Below are 20,291 nucleotides of genomic sequence, written 5' to 3'. Positions count from 1 at the left end.
ATAGCTTAACAAATAGGTAGAAGAAAAACACAAATAAAACAGAAATATGGTCTGCAAAAGTAAAATATTTTGGACTTGGTCTTAATACACAGATAGTCAGATGCTTGTGTGTTCTGAGCCCACCTCCACTGTAACCTGGCCCTACTCCAAGATTCAGCTTTGTGGTAGTAAAGGAAAGCATGGTTCGTATAGACCAGCACAGCCTTGTGTGGTCTAGAAGGCATTTTCCCTTGTGCTCAACTGTTGGAATTAATGATTTGCCATATTGCATAGAAGTACTTCAAGAGAGACTCCATGAGGTGAGAGAGCATTCTGCTGCTTGAGGGATGGTATAGCATGAAGGGGCTCAGAACACTGAACATGTATCTGTCTGTGCCGTGACCTGGGCAAGTGAAAGCAGTCAGTCACCTTGTTCATTTCTCCATCTTTGCAGTGACCCTGCCACGAGGTATCAGGTATAAATAGTGATTTCATACTTTAGGATTAAAGAAGATTTTTATTTCAAGTTTTTAGGCCATTATTCACTGCCGCTTAGTGTTTCTTCGCTAACCAAGCTTTTAAGATGACTAATCATCTCTTACAGTGTACACATAAGAGCGGTTTTGTGGCTGATTTCTTTCTGAAATATACTTGTTAGTGCAGTATGCCTTAAAGCAGTCTGGTAATGTTAGACTTTAGAGTAAAGGGAACTTGGGGATCATTTAGTCCCTTAGTTCTACAAGTGAGTAAACAAGGGCTCAGAGAGTGATATGAGTTGCACCGAGGTTCACAGCATATTTGTGGCTAAGCCAAGACTCCAACCCAGATCTCTTCAACTGTATTCCAATGCTTCATCAAAAGATAATGGACTCATGCCTATAATCCCAGCACTTTAGGAGGCCGAGGCGGGCAGATCACTTGAGGCCAGGAGTTCGAGACCAGCCTGGACAACATGGCAAAACCCCTAAATCTACTAAAAATACAAAAATTAGCCAGGTGTGGTGGTACATACCTGTAATCCCAGCTGCTCGAGAGGCTGAGGCAGGAGAATCGCTTGACCTGGGAGGTGCAGGTTGCAGCAAGCCAAGATCACACCACTGCACTCTAACCTGGGTGACAGAGTGAGACTCTGTCTCAAAAAAATGATAATAAAATAGTGGTTTACTTATACTGCCTACTTAAATTGTGATAAATGAATTCCATTTTAACATGACTCATTATTCCATATAGCTATAAAATATCATAGGTGAGTATTTTTCTGGAACATAACACCATGCCATAGCACCCTAATACACTCAGTATAGATGACAATGTCAGGCCTGTCTCCCAGCATTGCTGTCATGAAAGGGTTCCATTACAGGTAAAACTTAACCTGAAGCATTCAGTTGAATCCTAGGAAGTTGCCATTATTACTGTTCTGAAATGGTCAAATATCAGCAGGTTTTTTGTAAGCCAGTCTAATATTTTTGCTTATGGTTGGCAGGGTAAGAGGATTTTTTGTAGAAAGAGGTAAATAAAGATAAATTTAATTCTAGCTTTGGTTCATATGCAAGCTGAGGCTTCCCACAGGACCCTTCCCACAGAAACCCTTCCCAAAGGATTTCTTTTCTTTTCCACAGGAAAGGAAAGAGATCTCATCGATTTAACATATTGGCTTTTCCAGTTTCATGCCACCAAGATTCAAACAGGATCCTGACATGGTACCTTTCATCTAATGTTAGATGCCTGATAGTTTCATCAGTGCATGAAGTGTTCCTTCACAGCGAACAGAGAGAAATGTGTCTCCTTTTTCCACCTTTAGCTCTGGAAAGTGTTGTTTCCTGGTTTGGAAAATAAAAGTAGCTCTGTGCTCTATTTTGGTTTACCACTTACACCAAGACTCACAGGCCACAGCAGTGCAGTGTGCATTTGGAGAGTTTAGCTCTAAATCTTGGATTTTCCTGCTGTCTTTCTTTTCAGAGGCATGAAAGTCATTGAAAGTCGAGCCCAAAAGGATGAAGAAAAAATGGAAATTCAGGAGATCCAACTGAAAGAGGCCAAGCACATTGCTGAAGATGCCGACCGCAAATATGAAGAGGTCAGATCCTAGGGCCCAAAGCCTTGTGGACTCTCAGCAGTGGTCTGCAGGAGGCCAGGGAGCAGAGCACAACCTTGATTCCTGAATGAGGCCATCTGCTTTGCTGGAATAAATGGGTGGTTTCAAGAAGCAAAGCTCCTTTGTCTCCAGAAAACGGTTCTAATTTTGATCCTGCTAGGGGATCCCAGGCATTGTCGTGAAGCTGATCAGTAGCACTGGGAAAAAGGACCAGAACTCCTCTCCCCCAGCACAAAGACCCAGACAAAAGATCTTTGGCCAGAAAGGAGAGTTGGGCCCTATGTCTTGTGAAAGGAGGCTCTCATGCTGTCATGGTGCCAGTCACTTCTTTCCAGATTCACTTAGCACATCCAGATTGGGCAACTTAGAGACCACAGACAGTTGCTCAGTGGATTCATGGAGGCCTCTCTCCTCAAGGGTGGTAAAGAAAACTATTATCAACACAGGTTTTCTGCTGAATTTGCTCCTGGTCATGTCCCCATGAAAACAACCTCCTGTGATAACAGAGGCAATATGATTATTAAGGTTTTTGTTTTTTCCTTATTGGATCACATCGTGGCTATCCTGAGACAGCATGGCCCCTCATTTTTATTATCGTTACTTTCAGATTACACTATGCTCACTAGTTTTGATCTGCTTCAGAGCCTCCCTTCCTCTCTCTGTTTCTTCCACTAAATACAAACTTGACTTTGTCAGTTATCTCACCAACTTGTCTCACGTTAGTGTCTCTTGTATTCTTCCTCTGCAGTAAGGAGGTAGATGCACAGATCAGCCATCAGATCAATGGAGGCCTTAGGTTTGTTTTGTTTTCCTGACAGCTCCTACCTTTTCAGTATAAAATGCATCATGTCTCATCCTACTGCTGTTTTTGAGATTGTGAATTTGTATTTTCTCCCTCCTTCCACTTTTGGTCTGGCTGCCAGCTCACCTGCGTCAGACTTCCAACTGAGACTGCTTAATCACAACTGACCACTCTGAATCAGAGCAGAAGCCTCTGATCTCCTCTCTACCGGCACTCCTAATGGAGGCTTGCTTCTCTCTGGTCTACCAGAAAGAGAATCACATTGTTAGTACACAAAACCCTTAGGGACTGATGGGATCTGATCCCTACCCCCATGCCCTCCTACATTAAGCTTGCAAGACCCATGGTATGTGTGTTCTGTGTTTTCCTGCTGCAGGTGGCCCGTAAGCTCGTCATCATTGAGAGCGACCTGGAACGTGCAGAGGAGCGGGCTGAGCTCTCAGAAGGGTAAGCGGGCCCGGCGCCAGGAGGCCACGAATGGGGTGCTACAGAGCAGTGACTAAACAGCATGACCTTCTGGCAGCTGCACATTACCTGTTTCCACTCCGGGCTCCTTTTGTACTCATTTGATGTGGACGAGCCACGAGTATGGAACATGGAGGACTCGTTTGGGGTGTCTATGTATGAATGCGTGTATCACTGCATGCCTTACCTGCACACTGATTTTGTGAATGGCCTTGTGCATTTCCTGTGTCCACTAACAGCCAAGTCCGACAGCTGGAAGAACAATTAAGAATAATGGATCAGACCTTGAAAGCATTAATGGCTGCAGAGGATAAGGTACTGATGGCTCATGTGTGGTTTTTAGGTTTAACTGCAACCCAGACGTCTTTCAGCTTCCAATGCCTACTGGTTCGTTTGGTATAACGACTGCACTTCCACTTCACCCTCTGCTATTTATATCTTGCTTTAAGTGCTTTCCCTTGGTCCTTTGAGCTCCTTTGTTTTCCTTTCATAAATGCTCTTTGGGCAGCCAAAAAAGGAGCCAAATTATTGCACTTCAAAGTTGTTGGATTTTTGTCACCCTGCCTTCTGCTGTTGCAAGGTTGGGGGGCAGTGTTCCTGGCAAAAGTACACATTTTAATACCTGATGATTTGGCTACTTTAAGGCAGTCCTTCGTCTCTAGGACTTGGTTTTCATTTTTTCCCATCCCTCTCCTTTTTCTCTCCTCTTTCCTTTGGCTTGTCTCCCACCCTTTCTGCCTCTGATCGAAAACATTAGCAAATGTGCCGAGCTTGAAGAAGAATTGAAAACTGTGACGAACAACTTGAAGTCACTGGAGGCTCAGGCTGAGAAGGTAGGCCAGGAGCATGGTGTCGGGGAAAGGCATCGTTTAAGTGCTGCTCAAGAGACCCTGCCGGTGAAAGCAACCGAACATAGACATTTAGTAAATGACAATATTATGAGGTGATTTTTAGAGAGTTACTAGATAACAAATTCTTTTTTTTAACTAGAGAATTTATTTTATGTTAGGGATGTGAGTCATCAATTTAATTTAAACCAAGTGCCAAGTGGATAAGTTATCTTGTTATCCCATGTAAAACAATAGGCAAGAAAGCAGAGAATGTATTGCAGTGTGCCATTTGATATCAGAGGTTCCATTACCTCCTAAGACATCCTTAACATCTGTTGGCTGGGCTGGCGAGTTCTTTGCATGAGAAGGCATGAGTAGAGTGAGCTGCAGCCTGACATCTGGAATGCTCTTTCTAATTACAGTACTCGCAGAAGGAAGACAAATATGAGGAAGAGATCAAGGTCCTTTCCGACAAGCTGAAGGAGGTAATATGAGAGTTGTGGATGAAGCCAGCTGGATTTTAAATGAGTTTGTTTTCATGGAACCGGTCAGGGCCTTTTCATTTTAAAGGTCCAGTGATCCAAGTCAGGAATATTCAAAGGTCGCCTTGGAGTTTATGTGCCGTACTAGCTCCATTTCTCACATTAATGACTGAAATTGACAAGTAGTCTCAGATCCATTTTATGGGTGATGTGCTTCATTTTCATCCTCTAGTTTTCCCTATGTTTGTAGCTAAGGAAAACATAAAACTTCCCAACTTTGACTCAAATAAATCATTACAGGCTGAGACTCGGGCTGAGTTTGCGGAGAGGTCAGTAACTAAATTGGAGAAAAGCATTGATGACTTAGAAGGTAAGATCTTAAGTACTGTTTTTCATTTACTCCTTATGGTTGAATACTGATCTGGCAGATTTTCCAATTCAAATTTTCCATCTACCCTGATAGACTCCTTTGCACTTACACATTCTTTCTGTCTGTCCTCTGGGGTTTTCCTCTGTGGCTTTTAAACTCATGAACCTGAGTCTTCTGCTCAAGAGGTGACTAGTTAGCCACCAGCCCTAGTGGCAAACACCATCTAGCTTAACTTCATGCTCATCATAAGTGTGGCAGGTTTATTTTTCACTGTGAGTGACGTGCTTATAGGTGAGAATGACTCTAGTATAGTTTAAATCTTTAGTGTTATTTCCTAATTAAATTGGGAAGGATATGGACTTGTTTTTAGAAGAATCCATCTTCTTCCAAGTATGAATTCAAAGTAAGGATTTGGGTTTGTTTTTTTTAAGTCATTTATTATCTTAGCAAAGTATTTTAGATCCTGAAGGAGGAGCGGAAAATATAGTTAAGCATTTCTCTCCTAGGGCATTTAGGTTTTATATTAGTAATAACCACTCTATCTCATGGATATCCTAACTGTTGAGCTTTGAAGCTTGTGAAGGGTTACTGTGAAAAAGAAAAACGACAAACATATACATCACATACAAATAGAAGGGATTAGAGAAGGAACTAGTGTTTGGTGCAGATAATAACCAAAATAGTAGAGAAGAGAGGATGACAAATGGTTGCAAAATGATCTGCCAAAGTGCAGCAAAGTATGAAACCTGCATAATTACAAAAATTAAATTGCACACGTGCCATATAAAGTGTGACGCTCTTTTTCAAGCCTCCTGGACCAGTAATAGGCAGCTGGAATGGGAAGACCACAGGAGTAGCTTAAATGACACTAAGAAATCACTATCCCAGTGGTCTGGTGTGGTCAGGAAGTCAGTGGTTTGAAGGTGGAGCCAGATAAGGACTACAGGCTGTAGTCACAAATTGTTCTTCCAAAACAGTGCCCTTGGGTGTTTTTTTCCCATTGTTTGTAGCTGCAGGTGGCTGACTACTCCAGTGTAATTAAAATATAGCTCTGCAAAAGAAAAATGTTCCATTAGCCCCTACCCCGCTGACCAGGAGACAGCCTTCTGTGGTTTCATTTAGGATTTAACATGGTTTACTTGATACACCTACCATGTTTGCTATGATTTTCGTAATGAGTCTTTCTCATTTTATTTTCTAATGGGTTTTGTTCTCTTTGTTTTTGTTTCAATTTATTTAAAACAAAACGCACGCCTCCTGCATTGGCCACCTGCTGCGGCACCAACCCCTTCAATGCATTGCCCTTTTCTTGCTGCTGTGTTGGGATGGTGCGCGCGCCACCCTCACTCACCCCCCATCTCTTGATCACTCTTCATGTTCTTGCACCTCTGCCTTCCACTTCCTGGTCATAGACGAGCTGTACGCTCAGAAACTGAAGTACAAAGCCATCAGCGAGGAGCTGGACCACGCTCTCAACGATATGACTTCCATGTAAACGTTCATCCACTCTGCCTGCTTGCACCCATGCCCTCATGCTAATGTAATAAATGCACCACCATCCCTTGCTTCTTGATCTCTGCACTCTTGATCTTTGCACTCCTGTATTCACCCTTTTTGTCATAACCTAGAATAGTCATTGTTTTTTCACTTTCTACTAATATGAAGGCGAACTAGATTAAGTGTGTCTACACAAACCATTTTCCTTTCAGATTCCTTTTATTTTGTAAATGCTAAATGAGAGCAATGAACTAGAATGAGTGACCTTGAGCACCATCCTTTTGGGAAATTAAACTCAAGACTAGATGGCCATGCTGTTGTACAGGAAATTCTCAAGAAATATCAAAAATTTGTTTCCTGAGATTCAACTAAGTACAACATAATCATTTTCATCAAGTAAATATAAATTGAAGGATGGTACTATAAAAGATCCTCTTTTACTTTTAAGAATTCTAGAGTAAAAGGAACCCTCTGCTGAATAACCGAGGCTTTAATTTCATTTTTTTGAAAGGAATTAAAATGAATATTTACCATAACCTGTGTCAAAGAAATGGGAAATGGAACACAGATTGTACAATGTGAGCTTAGGAGTTAATGGCCCAGATTTTACTGTGAGGCAGTAAGAGTTGGAGTAGGTAATCCTATTATCAAGAGAAGAACCTTGAACAGATACAACTAATTTACATATTACTAACCAAACTTAAACATTAAATTTGTTCTACTAAATTCTAATCTGTAATATTTCAGAGTTCTTCCGTCTGATATCACCCTAAATTCCATTGAAGCTGGAAATTTTATTTTCCAAACCCCCCTTTTATTCTTTTTCCCCAGAAAAAAAAAAAAAAAAAAAAAAATGGTAACGAAGAGTGTGGCCTGTGCCTGCTGCCTTAGAGGTTATAGAATCCCCACACTCAACATAAAAGCCCCTAGAGACATGACTGTTGCCATGGAAACCAGAGAAAAGTCTGTCTTCTCATCCCCCATTTGTAATTCAGGGGGTGGATCAGATCATTTGTCTCTAAGGTCTTTTCCAGTGCTAAAACATGGTGATTCTTTGGGAAACACTTTTTGCATCCAGTATGATTAAATATTCTGAAAGATGAGTGTAGCATAAAATTTGTTTTTAAATTCTGTTCATGGGTCTTCTTAAAATGGACCCTTGCCCAAAGGCAGCCTGTGACGCTTCAGGTGAGAAGACAGCAGTCCTTCTGATGGTATGGCTGGCAGTGGGTTTTGCATGACTGCTTCTTGTCTGTGTTTCAAGTGCTCTCATCTATTGGTTTGTTTTCTTTTTTTTTTTTTTTTTTCCCCATTGTACCACTTTTTTCCTTTTTCTCCCACCTTTTTATCTTCACGCAGATAAGTTTCTTTGCTTCACTTCTCCCAAGACTCCCTCGTCGAGCTGGATGTACCACCTCTCTGAGCTCTGCATTTGTCTGTTCTCCAGCTGACCCTGGTTCTCTCTCTTAGCATCCTGCCTTAGAGCCAGGCACACACTGTGCTTTCTGTTGTACAGAAGCTCATCATTTCAGTGTCAAATAAACACTGTGTAAGCTATATCTGTTTGCTATTCTTTTTACTTCTTATTTATTGACATTTTAGTTTCAACATTGAATAAAACTACAGAGCTGCTTCACACATATGAGGGTTAGTTTTTTGGCTGCTGCTTTCTTTTAAATTCTGAACATTATACAGAATTGTATTAGGAGCTGCTAAAGCACAGTAGTTCCTTGTTGAACTTTAAAAAAATGCCCAGGCCTGCACCCCTTCAAAGGTTAGAGTGAGGCCTGGACATCTATGGGATTTGGGGGGGATTGTGATGGCTCTGGTATGCAGTCTGAGTCACACAGGGGACGTTGCTTATTGAGAGTTGTAAGTTCTGGCTTGATCAGTGTCTCCCTTTGCTGGAGGTTTAGCTTGGGATGTAGTGACCCCTCTGTGTTGATACTTCGGTGGCCCTGCTTGGGAGGACATGGCTAACTGATGAAAGGCTCATAATGAATGGTTCCGAAGCTATCCCACGTTACTAGGAAGTTATACACTGAAAAGGGTGAAAAAGAACTTGGATTCAAACAATGTAAATTTTGGTTATTGTCGATCATCCTTTTATAGCACAAAGAAGAGTTCAGGCTTTTTCGAAGTATATTTATTACTCAGCTACTTTTATTTTGATCATGAAAATGACACCTTAGGTTTTCTAAATATGATTACTCTGTTCAGTCGTGATTTGTTTTGTGCTCTTCAGCACATATTCTTTGGGAGGGATTGTACATAATCTTTGTGTTCAATGGCTGTGTTTTCATTTATGGACATTTTTTAAATATAGCAATGAAAGTTCCTCTTTTTTCCCCCAACAATTGTATTTCATTTGGGCTTCTATTTTGGCTAACGCCAATTAAGTGATTAAAAAAAATACATTGCAAAAATTAGAACTTTAACTAATAGGGACTTTAGTGTCATAATTCCCAACATTTGTCCTTCCTCGACAATCTGACTTTATAGTTCTCCTGGTTTTCTTTTTTTTTTTTTTTTTTGAGACGGAGTTTCGCTTTTGTTACCCAGGCTGGAGTGCAATGGCGTGATCTCGGCTCACCGCAACCTCCGCCTCCTGGGTTCAGGCAATTCTCCTGCCTCAGCCTCCTGAGTCGCTGGGATTACAGGCACGCACCACCATGCCCAAGCTAATTTTTTTGTAGTTTTAGTAGAGACGGGGTTTCACCATGTTGACCAGGATGGTCTCGATCTCTTGACCTCGTGATCCACCCGCCTCGGCCTCCCAAAGTGCTGGGATTACAGGCTTGAGCCACCGCGCCCGGCCAGTTTTCTTTTTTTTTTAACATGGATGATCTGCATGTTTTGTATATAGTTTTTTTAGCCCATATACCACCATACTCAAATCAATTTGGACAAACTCTGAAGATAGATAGTGTCATTCTCACTCTACAGAAACTTCAAAGCAGAGAGGAAATACTCTTTTTTAAAAAAGCTGTGAATTACAGTATTTTAGTCATAATGTGATGGACTTTTAAATTTAGAATCTGGACAGTGTCTCTCCTTTGAGTGTATAAAGGCTTCTATAATTTCATGTTTTCCTTTTCTTAAGGCTCCTTGGGCCTGCTTCTGACTATGACTCCTTCCTTGTTCTTTTTTAAATTCAGAATAAGAGAAGTGTACCCTTCTCTGAGCAAACCCTGCTTCCTGACATAGACAAAATGCCAAGTCTGAAAGTTCTGCTGAGCAGATGTTCATGTAATTCTGGAGGCACATCTGTTTTTTGGAAACCCTTCCAGAGACTTTCACACTTTCTATAAGTACACTCAACAAGGGGAAGTAGGCACTATTGGATCAGGAGGGCAGGTCGGGAGTAGCCCAGGGTGTGCATATGCAAGAGGAAAACAGCAAGTCAGGTTTATCAGGAAATTGTTGGAGCCCAGGCTTCTGGTTCAAACGGCCAGGCCATAGCCACAGCTGCTCTGGTGGGCCAATCCAAAAGCATCACTGAGTTTTGGGGCACTTGAAGCTTCAGGCAGCTGAGAGTCTCCATAGAACGGGAGGGGAGAACACTTCCAAGGATAAGAGCATGTCTTGTCCCTGCCTTTGGGCCACCCATGCACACCAGCTCCACAGTAGCTGAAGGAGAGCAGGTCCAGAGGAGGCTGTGGGAGGGACCACTGTCCTTCCTGCTGAATTCACACTGAGCCTCTGGATTCTCCAGTGTTTCTCCAAAGTTCTTCCATTCTAGCCTGGCCAAACATTTGGGTTCAGCAAACTGAGACATGCTCCCTACCCATGGCGACAGTTCCCTATGACCATAGTGTAAATGTAGTAATGGGGCTATGTCTTGCAACCCCCAAGCATATGCCACATGCAAAACACCACGGGAAGCAGTGGGGGTGTGGTAGAGAGACAGGCTGGAAAGGTTCTTTGCTCTTGATGAGCTGGCTGTCTGGTGCCGGGAGAGAGGAGTGAAGCAAGTCAGAACCAATAGGCATGTGCATTTGGAGCTAACAAGGAAGAGAGAACCATCCTGACTGGGAGCTCCCTAGAAGAGGTAGCTGACATTTGACTGGAGTTTTGCATATTCAGAAACTGTGGATGAGCAAAGAGGACAGAGCGGCAGATATTCCAAGTGAGAAAATGTAACGAGCATAGCATTCTCCCATCTCCTACCATTTATGAGAATGTTAATGTGAGAGCTACTCAATCTCTTGACAGACCTGGGGGCTGCAGGCACATTTTCCCCAGGAGTAGGATTGTTAGTTTTTCAAGACCATGAAATATTTCTAGATCCAAGTTGTCACCATCATTCAAAGCCACCATGCATCCTCTGGCTGTTCCCAGTGCATACCGGGCTCTTGTTTGTCAGCTTGGGTGTCCCCTGGATCGTCAGATACAGACAGACTCCTGTAGTTGGTTTCCTTGCCCTGTGAGCAGATCATGTGTATCATGCTGATCTTCATGTAGGTGTTCCAAGCTTTGTTCATTTTATCCACATCCATTAGCACCACACATGAATGCCATCCTCTTCAAGAAGCAAGCAGGTAAATTCTAAATCAGTGTTGAGTGGAGACAAGTGCTTGTTCTTTTGCTATTTGAATAGATACCACTATCAAAGCTAGATGGGAGTCAGAATGTGGACCCTGTGTTTTGGTGACTGGGGGAAGGACAGGGACTTAATTCCAAATTTCAAAATATTTCAGTGCAGCAAAAGCAGTATCCCCCAGTTGGTACTACCTGAAAGTAAAACCTGCCCTGAGAACAAGAGGAAAGGGGTCCTGGAAGAGGTGGGCTACCCTGGGGAGGTCGAGGTTTCAGCTGAGTTCAACACTGAGCCCCAGTAAGGGGTGGATGTCACGCTGGCTCGCCTCCAGCTGGGCCTCCATTCCCAAACCTATTGCCAGAAACTATATATGGCTCAGCTCACAAAGTGGTTTAGTGCAGTGTAAGAGGAACATTCACTCTTCCTCCTCCTGTTGCTCCCCCTCTCCTCTTTCCCTACCAAGAGAGAAATTCTGACCCTAAGTCTACAAAGCTTTGTAGGGTCTACTCTTCCTCGATACAGGACAGGTGACTATGGGGTAAGAGTAAACTGCTCAGCAAATGACCAGCTACTGTCCTGCTTGAGGTCTCTGTGTTCTCTATTAACTGCCTCTCACTGAGTCTGCTAACCTTTCTTCCTTCTGCCTCTTTTCTGCTAACCTGCTTGCTGACTGTACAGATCAACTCTACCAGCAACTTGAGCAAAACCGCCGCCTCACTAATGAACTAAAGCTGGCCCTGAATGAGGATTAAACTTAAGAGTGAAAAAACTTGGGCTGAATTCTAGGAGTGGAGCCCACGTGCAGAAAATCTAAGACTGTCCTACCTTCAACTAATAGAGTTGAAAACCGTTGCTTTCTGCAGAAATGCAAATGCAAGGAATTGGCTGAAAGTCCGGCCTTGCCTGCATTTTCCTCTATATGGCTGGAATAATTATGTTCTCTTTAATCACAAAACAGCTTTTATGGTAAAATACTTATTCAATTCAGCACCCCTCTTTGAAATAGCAGGTCCTCTTGTTTGAACTGATAATGAGGACCCCCCCCCAAATTTTCTATTTCCCACTGACAGCCGTGAGTCCTGCTTTAAGTATATATATATATGTGTGTGTGTGTGTGTGTGTATTCCTATTACATATTCATATTCCTAACATAAATATCTGGTATAGCATCTGAAATATGATTAAATGTACCTATGCTTGGGCAAAATAGCTTTTGAAAACAGGAACTCATGCCAGAAGCCCCTGGTTGTCTGAAAGGTAGGCTTTATTCAGTCTAATGGTGCTGTTGGAGTCTGGGGAGAATGTCATGCTATTAATAAGTAGAACATTATAAAAATAATAAAGGAATGTCCTAATGAAGTGTGCATGAAACATGTTGGTATTTTTTTTTTTATGAGCAACAGAAATACATCATTTTAAAAGTTCTCAGAAAACCTATTTGTCATCTTTGTTTTTGTGAGTTTGTGTTACTGCACAACTCCCACTTTTAACTGCCTGTACCTCGGAAATGTCTGCTGTTAGTAACTTCTCCAGTTTGTATAGCAATGCTGCAGCTGTATTTGGTTTTTACCTCTCCCTGTTCCCATGGCACAGTCAGTGAACCTTCACCAAACCCCATGTGCATTTTATCTTCATAGTGAATTGTTGGTGGAGGTGCACCCGACTGCTCTATGAGAATCCATTCCATGGCTCCTTTGGGTCAAAGACATCCTCCCCCCGACTTAGATTCTTGTCTAGAAATGAGTAATGTCTTACAAGCATGCCTAGTTCTAATCATCTCATCCTGTGTTTGTGATTGATGTTTGCCTGCCTAAATGTACAAACCACCATTGTGTCCAAAGCACAGCTATTCATAACTTAATTTTCTAATCCCACCACAGAGAAAGTGGCTCATGCCAAAGAAGAAAACCTTAGTATGCATCAGATGCTGGATCAGACTTTACTGGAGTTAAACAACATGTGAAACCTCCTTAGCTGCGACCACATTCTTTCATTTTGTTTCTGTTTTGTTTTTAAACAACTGCTTACCCCTTAAATGCATTTTTATTTACTTTTACCACTGTCACAGAAACATCCACAAAATACCAGCTAGGTCAGGGGGTGGGGAAAACACACACAAAAAGGCAAACCCATGTCAGGGCGATAATGGTTTAAATGTGCCATTTCCCAGGTTGATGTTGCCACACTTTGTAGAGTTTAGCAACACAGTATGCTGAGTCAGCGTAGGAATCCTCACTAAAGCAGAAGTAGTTCCGTTCAAAGTGCCAATGATAGAGTCAACAGGAAGATTAATGTTGGAAACACAATCAGGTGTGGATTGGTGCTACTTTAAACAAAAGGTCCCCCTGTGGTCTTTTGTTCAATATTGTACAATGTAGAACTCTGTCCAACGCTAATTTATTTTGTCCTGAGTTTTACTACGAGATGAGACTGTGGATCCCGCATGCCTGAATTCACTAAAGCCTAGGGTCTGTAAGCCACGCTGCTCTTCTGAGACTTCCATTCCTTTCTGATTGGCACACGTGCAGCTCATGACAGTCCATAGGATAATAATGAGTGTGGATTTCCACTCTTTTCAGTTTCTTCATGTTAAAGTGAAAGATTTAGACACTACATAAAATTGGTAAAGGACATTTTCTTGAGAGTTATAACTATATGTAAACATTGTATAATGATATGGAATAAAATGCACATTGTAGGACATTTTCTAAATTTGGTGGTCCTGTCATTTATATGTTCTTAATTTGTGAACTTTTGATCGTGCATGCAGCTGACCTGCCTTCCCCCATAAATGGGTTCTCAGAACAATATCCCAGAGTCCAGGAGAAACTAGGTGTCATGTGTTACCTTTTCAGAAACACTAAAAACAGCATTATTTTGGTCTCTTAAAGTTATAACCAAGCAAGAGAGCACCTTTCCAAATGTAATTTTCAATGTTATTGGTGTGTATCTGCACATACATGTAGGACTTTCACAGTGATTTTACTGGTTTGGGGATTTTTCTTCTGACATATCAGCTGAGTCTCTAAAAGTGACATAGCCACACATGAACAAATGCTGGGTTAATGTGCCAAATCTACTGTTGTCCCAAAAGTACTGCTTTAATGAGTCTTTATGACTTTCTGCTTCCCAACTCATGAGTTCTCAATTCCAGTACATCTCCATTTTCTCAGACTTAGAAACTAAAAATATCATCAGTCATTTTCCTAGCTCTTGAAGACTTTAAGCAAACAAAACAGATTACACACAATCCTGGCTTGAGTTGTACTGCAGGGAGGAAAAAGGATGTTCTCACCAAAAGCAAACAGCGGAATGGACATCTATGAAAACTCATTTGGATGCAGATATCTTTTCATTTGAAAGTATTCAGTATCTCTGTAACTGTTCTTCCATGACCCTTAATCAGGAATCTCTTCTCCACAGAAAGACAAAGGCTATAAGGCCAAGAATCCTAGCAGGGTCCCAGAGCCTGGTTTTAGGTCTCCTGAAAATCTGTCACCTTGCTCACGGCAAATAAATGCTCTGGTCTCAACCTTCCCACAGTTTCAGCACCCCTAGGCTCACCTTTGCCAGTCCCCAGCTAGGAAAAAACCCACACTGCACCACTGTAGTCATGGAAGCCTTTCCTAAACCTGGCCCTCTTTCACATGGAGAGCCAGATCTGGCTTCAAATCAGAACTCCACCTTTATTAGGCTTCCTAACCTGTCAAGTCCCGAAATCCAAGCTGCTCCATCTTTAAAATGGAGGTGAGATTAGCACCTAGCTCATAGTTTGTAACTGTGGGAATCAAATCCATAAGCACTTCAAGTACATGGCACAATGCCAGACACCTAGGGCTTGTTCCATAAAAGTTAACTGCTCAGCCAGGCATGGTGGCTCACACCTGTAATCCCAGCACTTTGGGAGGCTGAGGCAGGTGAATCCTTGAGGTCAGGAGTTCAAACGATACCAGCATGGCCCACATGGTGAAACCCTGTCTCTAAGAAAATTGCAAAAATTAGCCAGGCGTGGTGTGCACCTATAATCCCAGCTACTCTGGAGGCTGAGGCAAGACAATCGCTTGAACCTGGGAGGCGGAGGTTGCAGTGAGCCGAGATAGTGCCACTGAACTCCAGCCTGAATGACAGAGTGAGATTCCCATCTCAAAAAAAAAAAAAAAGGTTAACTGCTGTGGTCCTCAACTTGTCATTTATGCTCCAAAGACCACTACAGAGGATAGTACCCATCCTTGTGAAGCTAAGGGAGCACTAACTTTACCCCAAACGATGATGATGGTTATGAATACTTGCAGGTGCCATTTATGTGTGCTAAAGAACTTGTACTCACAAGGTTATTCCACTTAAGCCTCACATCACTGAGGCTCAGAGACTCAGTTCAGTAGCTCCCAAGTAGTGGGGTTGGGCTTCAAACTCTTACCCTGTGTGACTCCAGAGCCCTGCCTGGAATCTTCTTCCCCTTGTTTCCAACATTTTACAGCAGAAGAAAAACAGTTCCTAGATACAGGTGAAAACAGATGAAGCCACAGGTATAATTAGGAGAGGAGGAGGCTGGGAAGATGGAGGTTGAATCAACCCTTTAGCAGCTGACATGACTGTGAGGGAGTGGTTTCACATCGGACTTACTGTCTGGGTTCCAGGGATCAGATGAGATCAGTTAATTATGAAGCATACCAATTCAAAGAATGATTACCTAATCTTTCAGATTAATATAAAAAAGGAGAACAGCCCTGTCTATACATGATACCCCCCGGGGGTATGACCGGGTGTGATAACCTCTGAACATGCCAGCCTGTGAGGTCAGGGTACAGAGATTAGGACTTTTCAATATGGAAAGGCCAAGACTGGAAGCTGATACGGTGACCATTTAGAGAACCATGAAGTGTAGAGAGAGAATTCAAGATTCATATTCTAAATTCCGTTGCTGAAACTGAGGAGGCCCAGATTTCAGAATGAACAGCTGGAATGGTTGCCCTTTTCAGAGTAAAGCATTGTGGAACTCCACAGAGAAAGGACACAGGGTAAACACATAAGCATCTTTCTTTTTTTTTTTTTGGAGACAGTATCACCAGGCTGGAGTGCAGTGGCACAATCCCGGCTCACTGCAACTTCCGTTTTCTGGTTTCGAGCAATTCTTCTGCCTCAGCCTCCTGAGTAGCTGGGACTACAGGCAGGCATCACGCCCGACTAATTTTTTGTACTTTTAGTACAGACGGGGTTTCACCATGTTGGCCAGGATGGTCTCGATCTCTTGACCTCATAATGTGCCTGCCTCAGCCTCCCAAAGTGCTGGGATTATAGGCATGAGCCACCGTGCCTGGCAAACATCTTCAAAAAATATAAATTTATGATGAGAGTGCTACATACTATCTGTTGTTTTTTTTTTGGTTTGTTTTTTTTTGTTTGTTTGTTTTTTAGACGGAGTCTCTGTTGCCTAGGCTGGAGTGCAGTGGTGTGATCTTGGCTCAGTGAAACCTCCCCCTTCCAGGTCCAAGTGATTCTCATGCCTCAGCCTCCTGAGTAGCTGGGATTACAGGTGCATGCCACCATGCCTGGCTAATTTTTGTATAAAAATAAAGAGAATACTCAAAAAAGTAGGGACGAGGTTTCACCATGTTGCCCAGGCTGGTCTCAAACTCCTGACCTTAAGTGATCCGCCCGCCCTGGCCGCCTAAAGTGCTGGGATTACAGGCGTGAGCCACTGTGCCTGGCCTACAATCAGTTATTAAGAGAAAAAAGAAAAGCACTTTGTGGCTACATTCTGAACTTTTTGGCACTGACATTGAAGAGTACAGTTCCCCTCCTTATTGTTCTAGAGTTGGTATTAGGAGAAACAAAATCTAATTTTTGCAAATGCTGGCTTGTATCCTCCAGAGTTCAATACTTTGGGCCTGATTTCTTTTTTCTCCAGGAAAAAAAAAATTATATATATATCTGTCTTTTTTACTCAAGATATTTGAGTGTGTGTTAACCATTTTTTCAACTTGTCAACACTATTTGTAGCTAATCCTTTTTAATCTACAATCAGATGTATACGCAGGGGGAAGAAGTCTGAATTCTGCAATCAAAACAAAAAGCGCTAGGGCATTCAGGGAGCCATCATTTCCAGAACTGGAGACAAGGGTTTGGAAAGACATTGGAAACGTTGGGCAGTGCAAGAAGTATTCCTTCCATTACACAGACTTTTTGACATTGAGGGTTTTCAGAGCTACATTCCTGCAACAGATGTCATAATTTTGCGTGTCAAACAATGAATGAAGCTATGCTGAGATTTCACTAATATGAATGTAACTTTTGCCAAATTTTTGACAAATGGGCATCAACCCAAAGGAAAAGGCTGGTTTCTGCTGCCCGTGAGAGTTTTCTTTCCATTTGTTACCAAAGCCACGGAGAACATAGGGTTGAGTGAAGGCCTTATCAAGGCCTGCCAGGGCTGCTGCCCTAAACTTAAATGCTGATTCAGAACTGGAAGGAGCCTTAAGATCATTGAGGTTAGAGAAAAACGAAACCTAGAAAGATTTAGTGGCTTGCTCAGAGTCATCTACCTCTCGTGGAGGCAGCAGTGCAGTGTAGAGCCTGGAAACCAGAGGTGCTGGCTTTGCATTCACTCTGTGCTCACAGGCCAGCGGCCCAGGTTAATGTTACCAGCTGAGCATTGATTTTCCCCTCCCTGAAGGAGATGGTTTCACTGCTCCTCTCCACCTGCCCACTCACTTCCTGAGGGCTGAGAACCGAATGGGGCAATATGTGTAGAGTCCCTCTTCTGCTCCTTAGCCCCAATCCTTTTTTACCATCTGCATTAGGTCCTTAGGGAAACTGAAAGTAACTTTTTCCTTTTGAAATGAAAAGCCCCAGGCCAGGGGGATATTCACTGCATGGCCATGGTACCCCACAAATGGCTGAGTAACAAAGCTCAATTAACAGTTTCAAAGTTTGTGTTTGAGTTGTTTATCACCTGTGCACAGGAGGCAAAGAATGTTTCTTTCTTTCTTTTTTTTTTTTTTTGAGACAGAGTCTTGCTCTGTCACCAGGCTGGAGTGCAATGGCCCGATCTCGGCTCACTGCAACCTCCGCCTCCCAGGTTCAAATGATTCTCCTGCCTCAGCCTCCCAAGTAGCTGGGACTACAGGCACCCACCACCATGTCCAGCTAATTTTTGTATTTTTAGTAGAGATGGGGTGTCACCCTGTTGGCCAGGATGGTCTCGATCTTTTGACCTCGTAATCCTCCTGCCTTGGCCTCCCAAAGTGCTGGGATTACAGGCATGAGCCACTGTTCTTAGGCCTGGCACTGGACGTAAATGAAAGCAGTTCAACCCTCATTCATTCTAGAGGACCCACTAGGCAGATCCTGTGGAACCGGGGAATCCACTGTCTCCAGAGGGAAGCTAATAACCAGAAAGGTGAAAAGTGTGTGGCAGGGGAGCAGGTGTTCTGTCTCCCGAGGGGCCAGCTGGGCACCTGTGGGCCAGAGGATCAGAACAGTTGGCTCCTCTTGGCAGATGCTGCGTGGGGGTGGAGTCAGAGGGCCCGACACACATCATTATTGCAAGTCCTGGTCTGCTTTCAACTCCAGAGACACTCAGAAAGGATGTGGAATGCTGCCTTTCCAGTGGAACTACTGTTAAGACTCATGAATCCAATGTTAAACTCTCAGATGCCTGCACTGGTATAATATAGCCCTTCGGCCTTCTGGTGAGCTGGGATTTGATGGGCTGCCCACATTCTGCACCTCTACTCCTCCACCTCACTTCCTCTGTGCAATGAAGTGTTTCACAATGAAACACTTACCAGTGAACTGCTTGAATCATGCTGTGGTCAAGGACGCCTTTATCTGAAGTGAGCCGCATCACTATTTACAAAAGGATTAAGCACAGTTGCCAAAAGTCCAGTGATGTAAATATTAGAAATGGAACCCACACCAGCCAGTAGGGGCTTTTGTTTTTGAGGGGGATGCTGGCGTCCTAGGGATGGCCAAAGCGTACCTGCATCTCAGAAGCCTGAGCCAGCGGGAAATGATTAACTGCTGGTTTACTCAGCTCAAAGCCTGTCATTCCATGATTTGTTTTCCTGCTATCTCCACACAGAGCGCTCCTTTCCAGAACACTCCGGGACTGTCTGCCTAGTACCTTCACAAGAAATTAAAAAGAGCAAAGGCAGAATCATTTGCCTAAGAATAGGAATATTAAGAAAATGTGCCTCGACAAAGCATTGCTAAGTTCAAACCTGGGCCAAACTGCTCACCTGTCTTCCGTTGCTAACCTTCTACCTGAAAACTATCCACCATGCCTCTTTTTCTGGCTTTCATTCTTCCCCTCTGGCTACAATTTTTTGTTACTCTGAGTTCTTGTTCTGCTCATTTTCTCTCAGAAACAGAAAGAGCTTCCATATTGTCTTCTAGGAACTAATTATTAAAATTAAGATTCATGATTTGGCCTAAAAAGCAAATTATATTTCCACTTAAGAATGGTTTACAGGCCAGTTGCGGTGGCCCACACTGTAATCCCAGCACTTTGGAAGGTTGAGGTGGGTGGATCACCTGAGGTCAGGAGTTTGAGACCAGCCTGGCCAACATGGTAAAACCCCCTCTCTGCCAAAAATACAAAAAATTAGCCAGGCATGGTGACAGGCTCCTATAATCCCAGGTACTCTGAAGACTGAGGCAGAGGCTGCAGTGAGTCGAGATCGTGCCACTGCACTTCAGCCTAGGCAATGAGAGTGAAACTCCATCTCAAAATTTAAAAAAAAAAAAAAAAAGTATGGTTTACAGTATTTTAGGGACTGTATTTTGGGCTTGGGGGGGCCAGAGGAGCAGAAGAGTTGGCACATCTTCGCAGATGCTGCGTGGGGCTAGAGGCCGAGAAGCCAGCACACACCATGATGGTAAATCCTGGTCTGTTTTTCAAGGTTGGGGATTGTAGGACAATACAGAGAAAGTACAATAGATGTCTTGCCCTCAAGGAGTCTATGGAGGCTACTAAATATACGCACAAACACACTCAAAAATAATAAAACCAGATATGATTACATGGCAGACTGAGAGTAAATGATACAAGACTACATGGAAAACATGTCATGCCCCCTTCCTGGAAGATTTTTAACCATCTCAAACCAGTGGAAGAGGCTTTCCTGGGCATGCTGTATAATTTTCTCAGGGGTATCTGGCCACAGGCAAATCACCACTCACCCTCGTCTCTCAAGTCTTAGAAACAAGAGCTCGGCTAGTTTAAGAATG

General features: G+C 43.0%; 1 protein-coding gene across 23 annotated transcripts in view; it reads left to right on the top strand.

Annotated features, from left to right (window-relative positions):
• TPM1 (tropomyosin 1) overlaps positions 1 to 13,772 on the top strand; it is a 29,433-nt gene extending 15,661 nt beyond the window's left edge. For 4 of the 23 annotated variants that reach the window (XM_032297236.1, XM_032297238.1, XM_032297254.1 and 1 more), the window contains 6 exons: positions 1,939 to 2,056; positions 3,253 to 3,323; positions 4,099 to 4,174; positions 4,594 to 4,656; positions 4,954 to 5,023; positions 12,941 to 13,772. In XM_032297236.1, coding sequence (XP_032153127.1) covers positions 1,939 to 2,056; positions 3,253 to 3,323; positions 4,099 to 4,174; positions 4,594 to 4,656; positions 4,954 to 5,023; positions 12,941 to 13,023 — 481 coding nt within the window. In that variant the 3' untranslated portion in view covers positions 13,024 to 13,772. Of the gene's footprint in view, positions 1 to 1,938; positions 2,057 to 3,252; positions 3,324 to 3,580; positions 3,657 to 4,098; positions 4,175 to 4,593; positions 4,657 to 4,953; positions 5,024 to 6,435; positions 6,519 to 7,879; positions 8,083 to 11,738 lie in introns of those variants that run through there. The other 19 variants (XM_032297234.1, XM_032297235.1, XM_032297246.1 and 16 more) reach the window with 8 other exon arrangements.
• The last annotated feature ends 6,519 nt before the right edge of the window (positions 13,773 to 20,291 follow it).

This window comes from Sapajus apella, unplaced genomic scaffold, assembly GCF_009761245.1.
Source record: "Sapajus apella isolate SASKATOON/1434 unplaced genomic scaffold, GSC_monkey_1.0 scaffold37, whole genome shotgun sequence".
NCBI lineage: Eukaryota > Metazoa > Chordata > Mammalia > Primates > Cebidae > Sapajus > Sapajus apella.
Note: the sequence above shows the minus strand (reverse complement) of the source record. Positions and strands in the feature narration are given on the sequence as shown.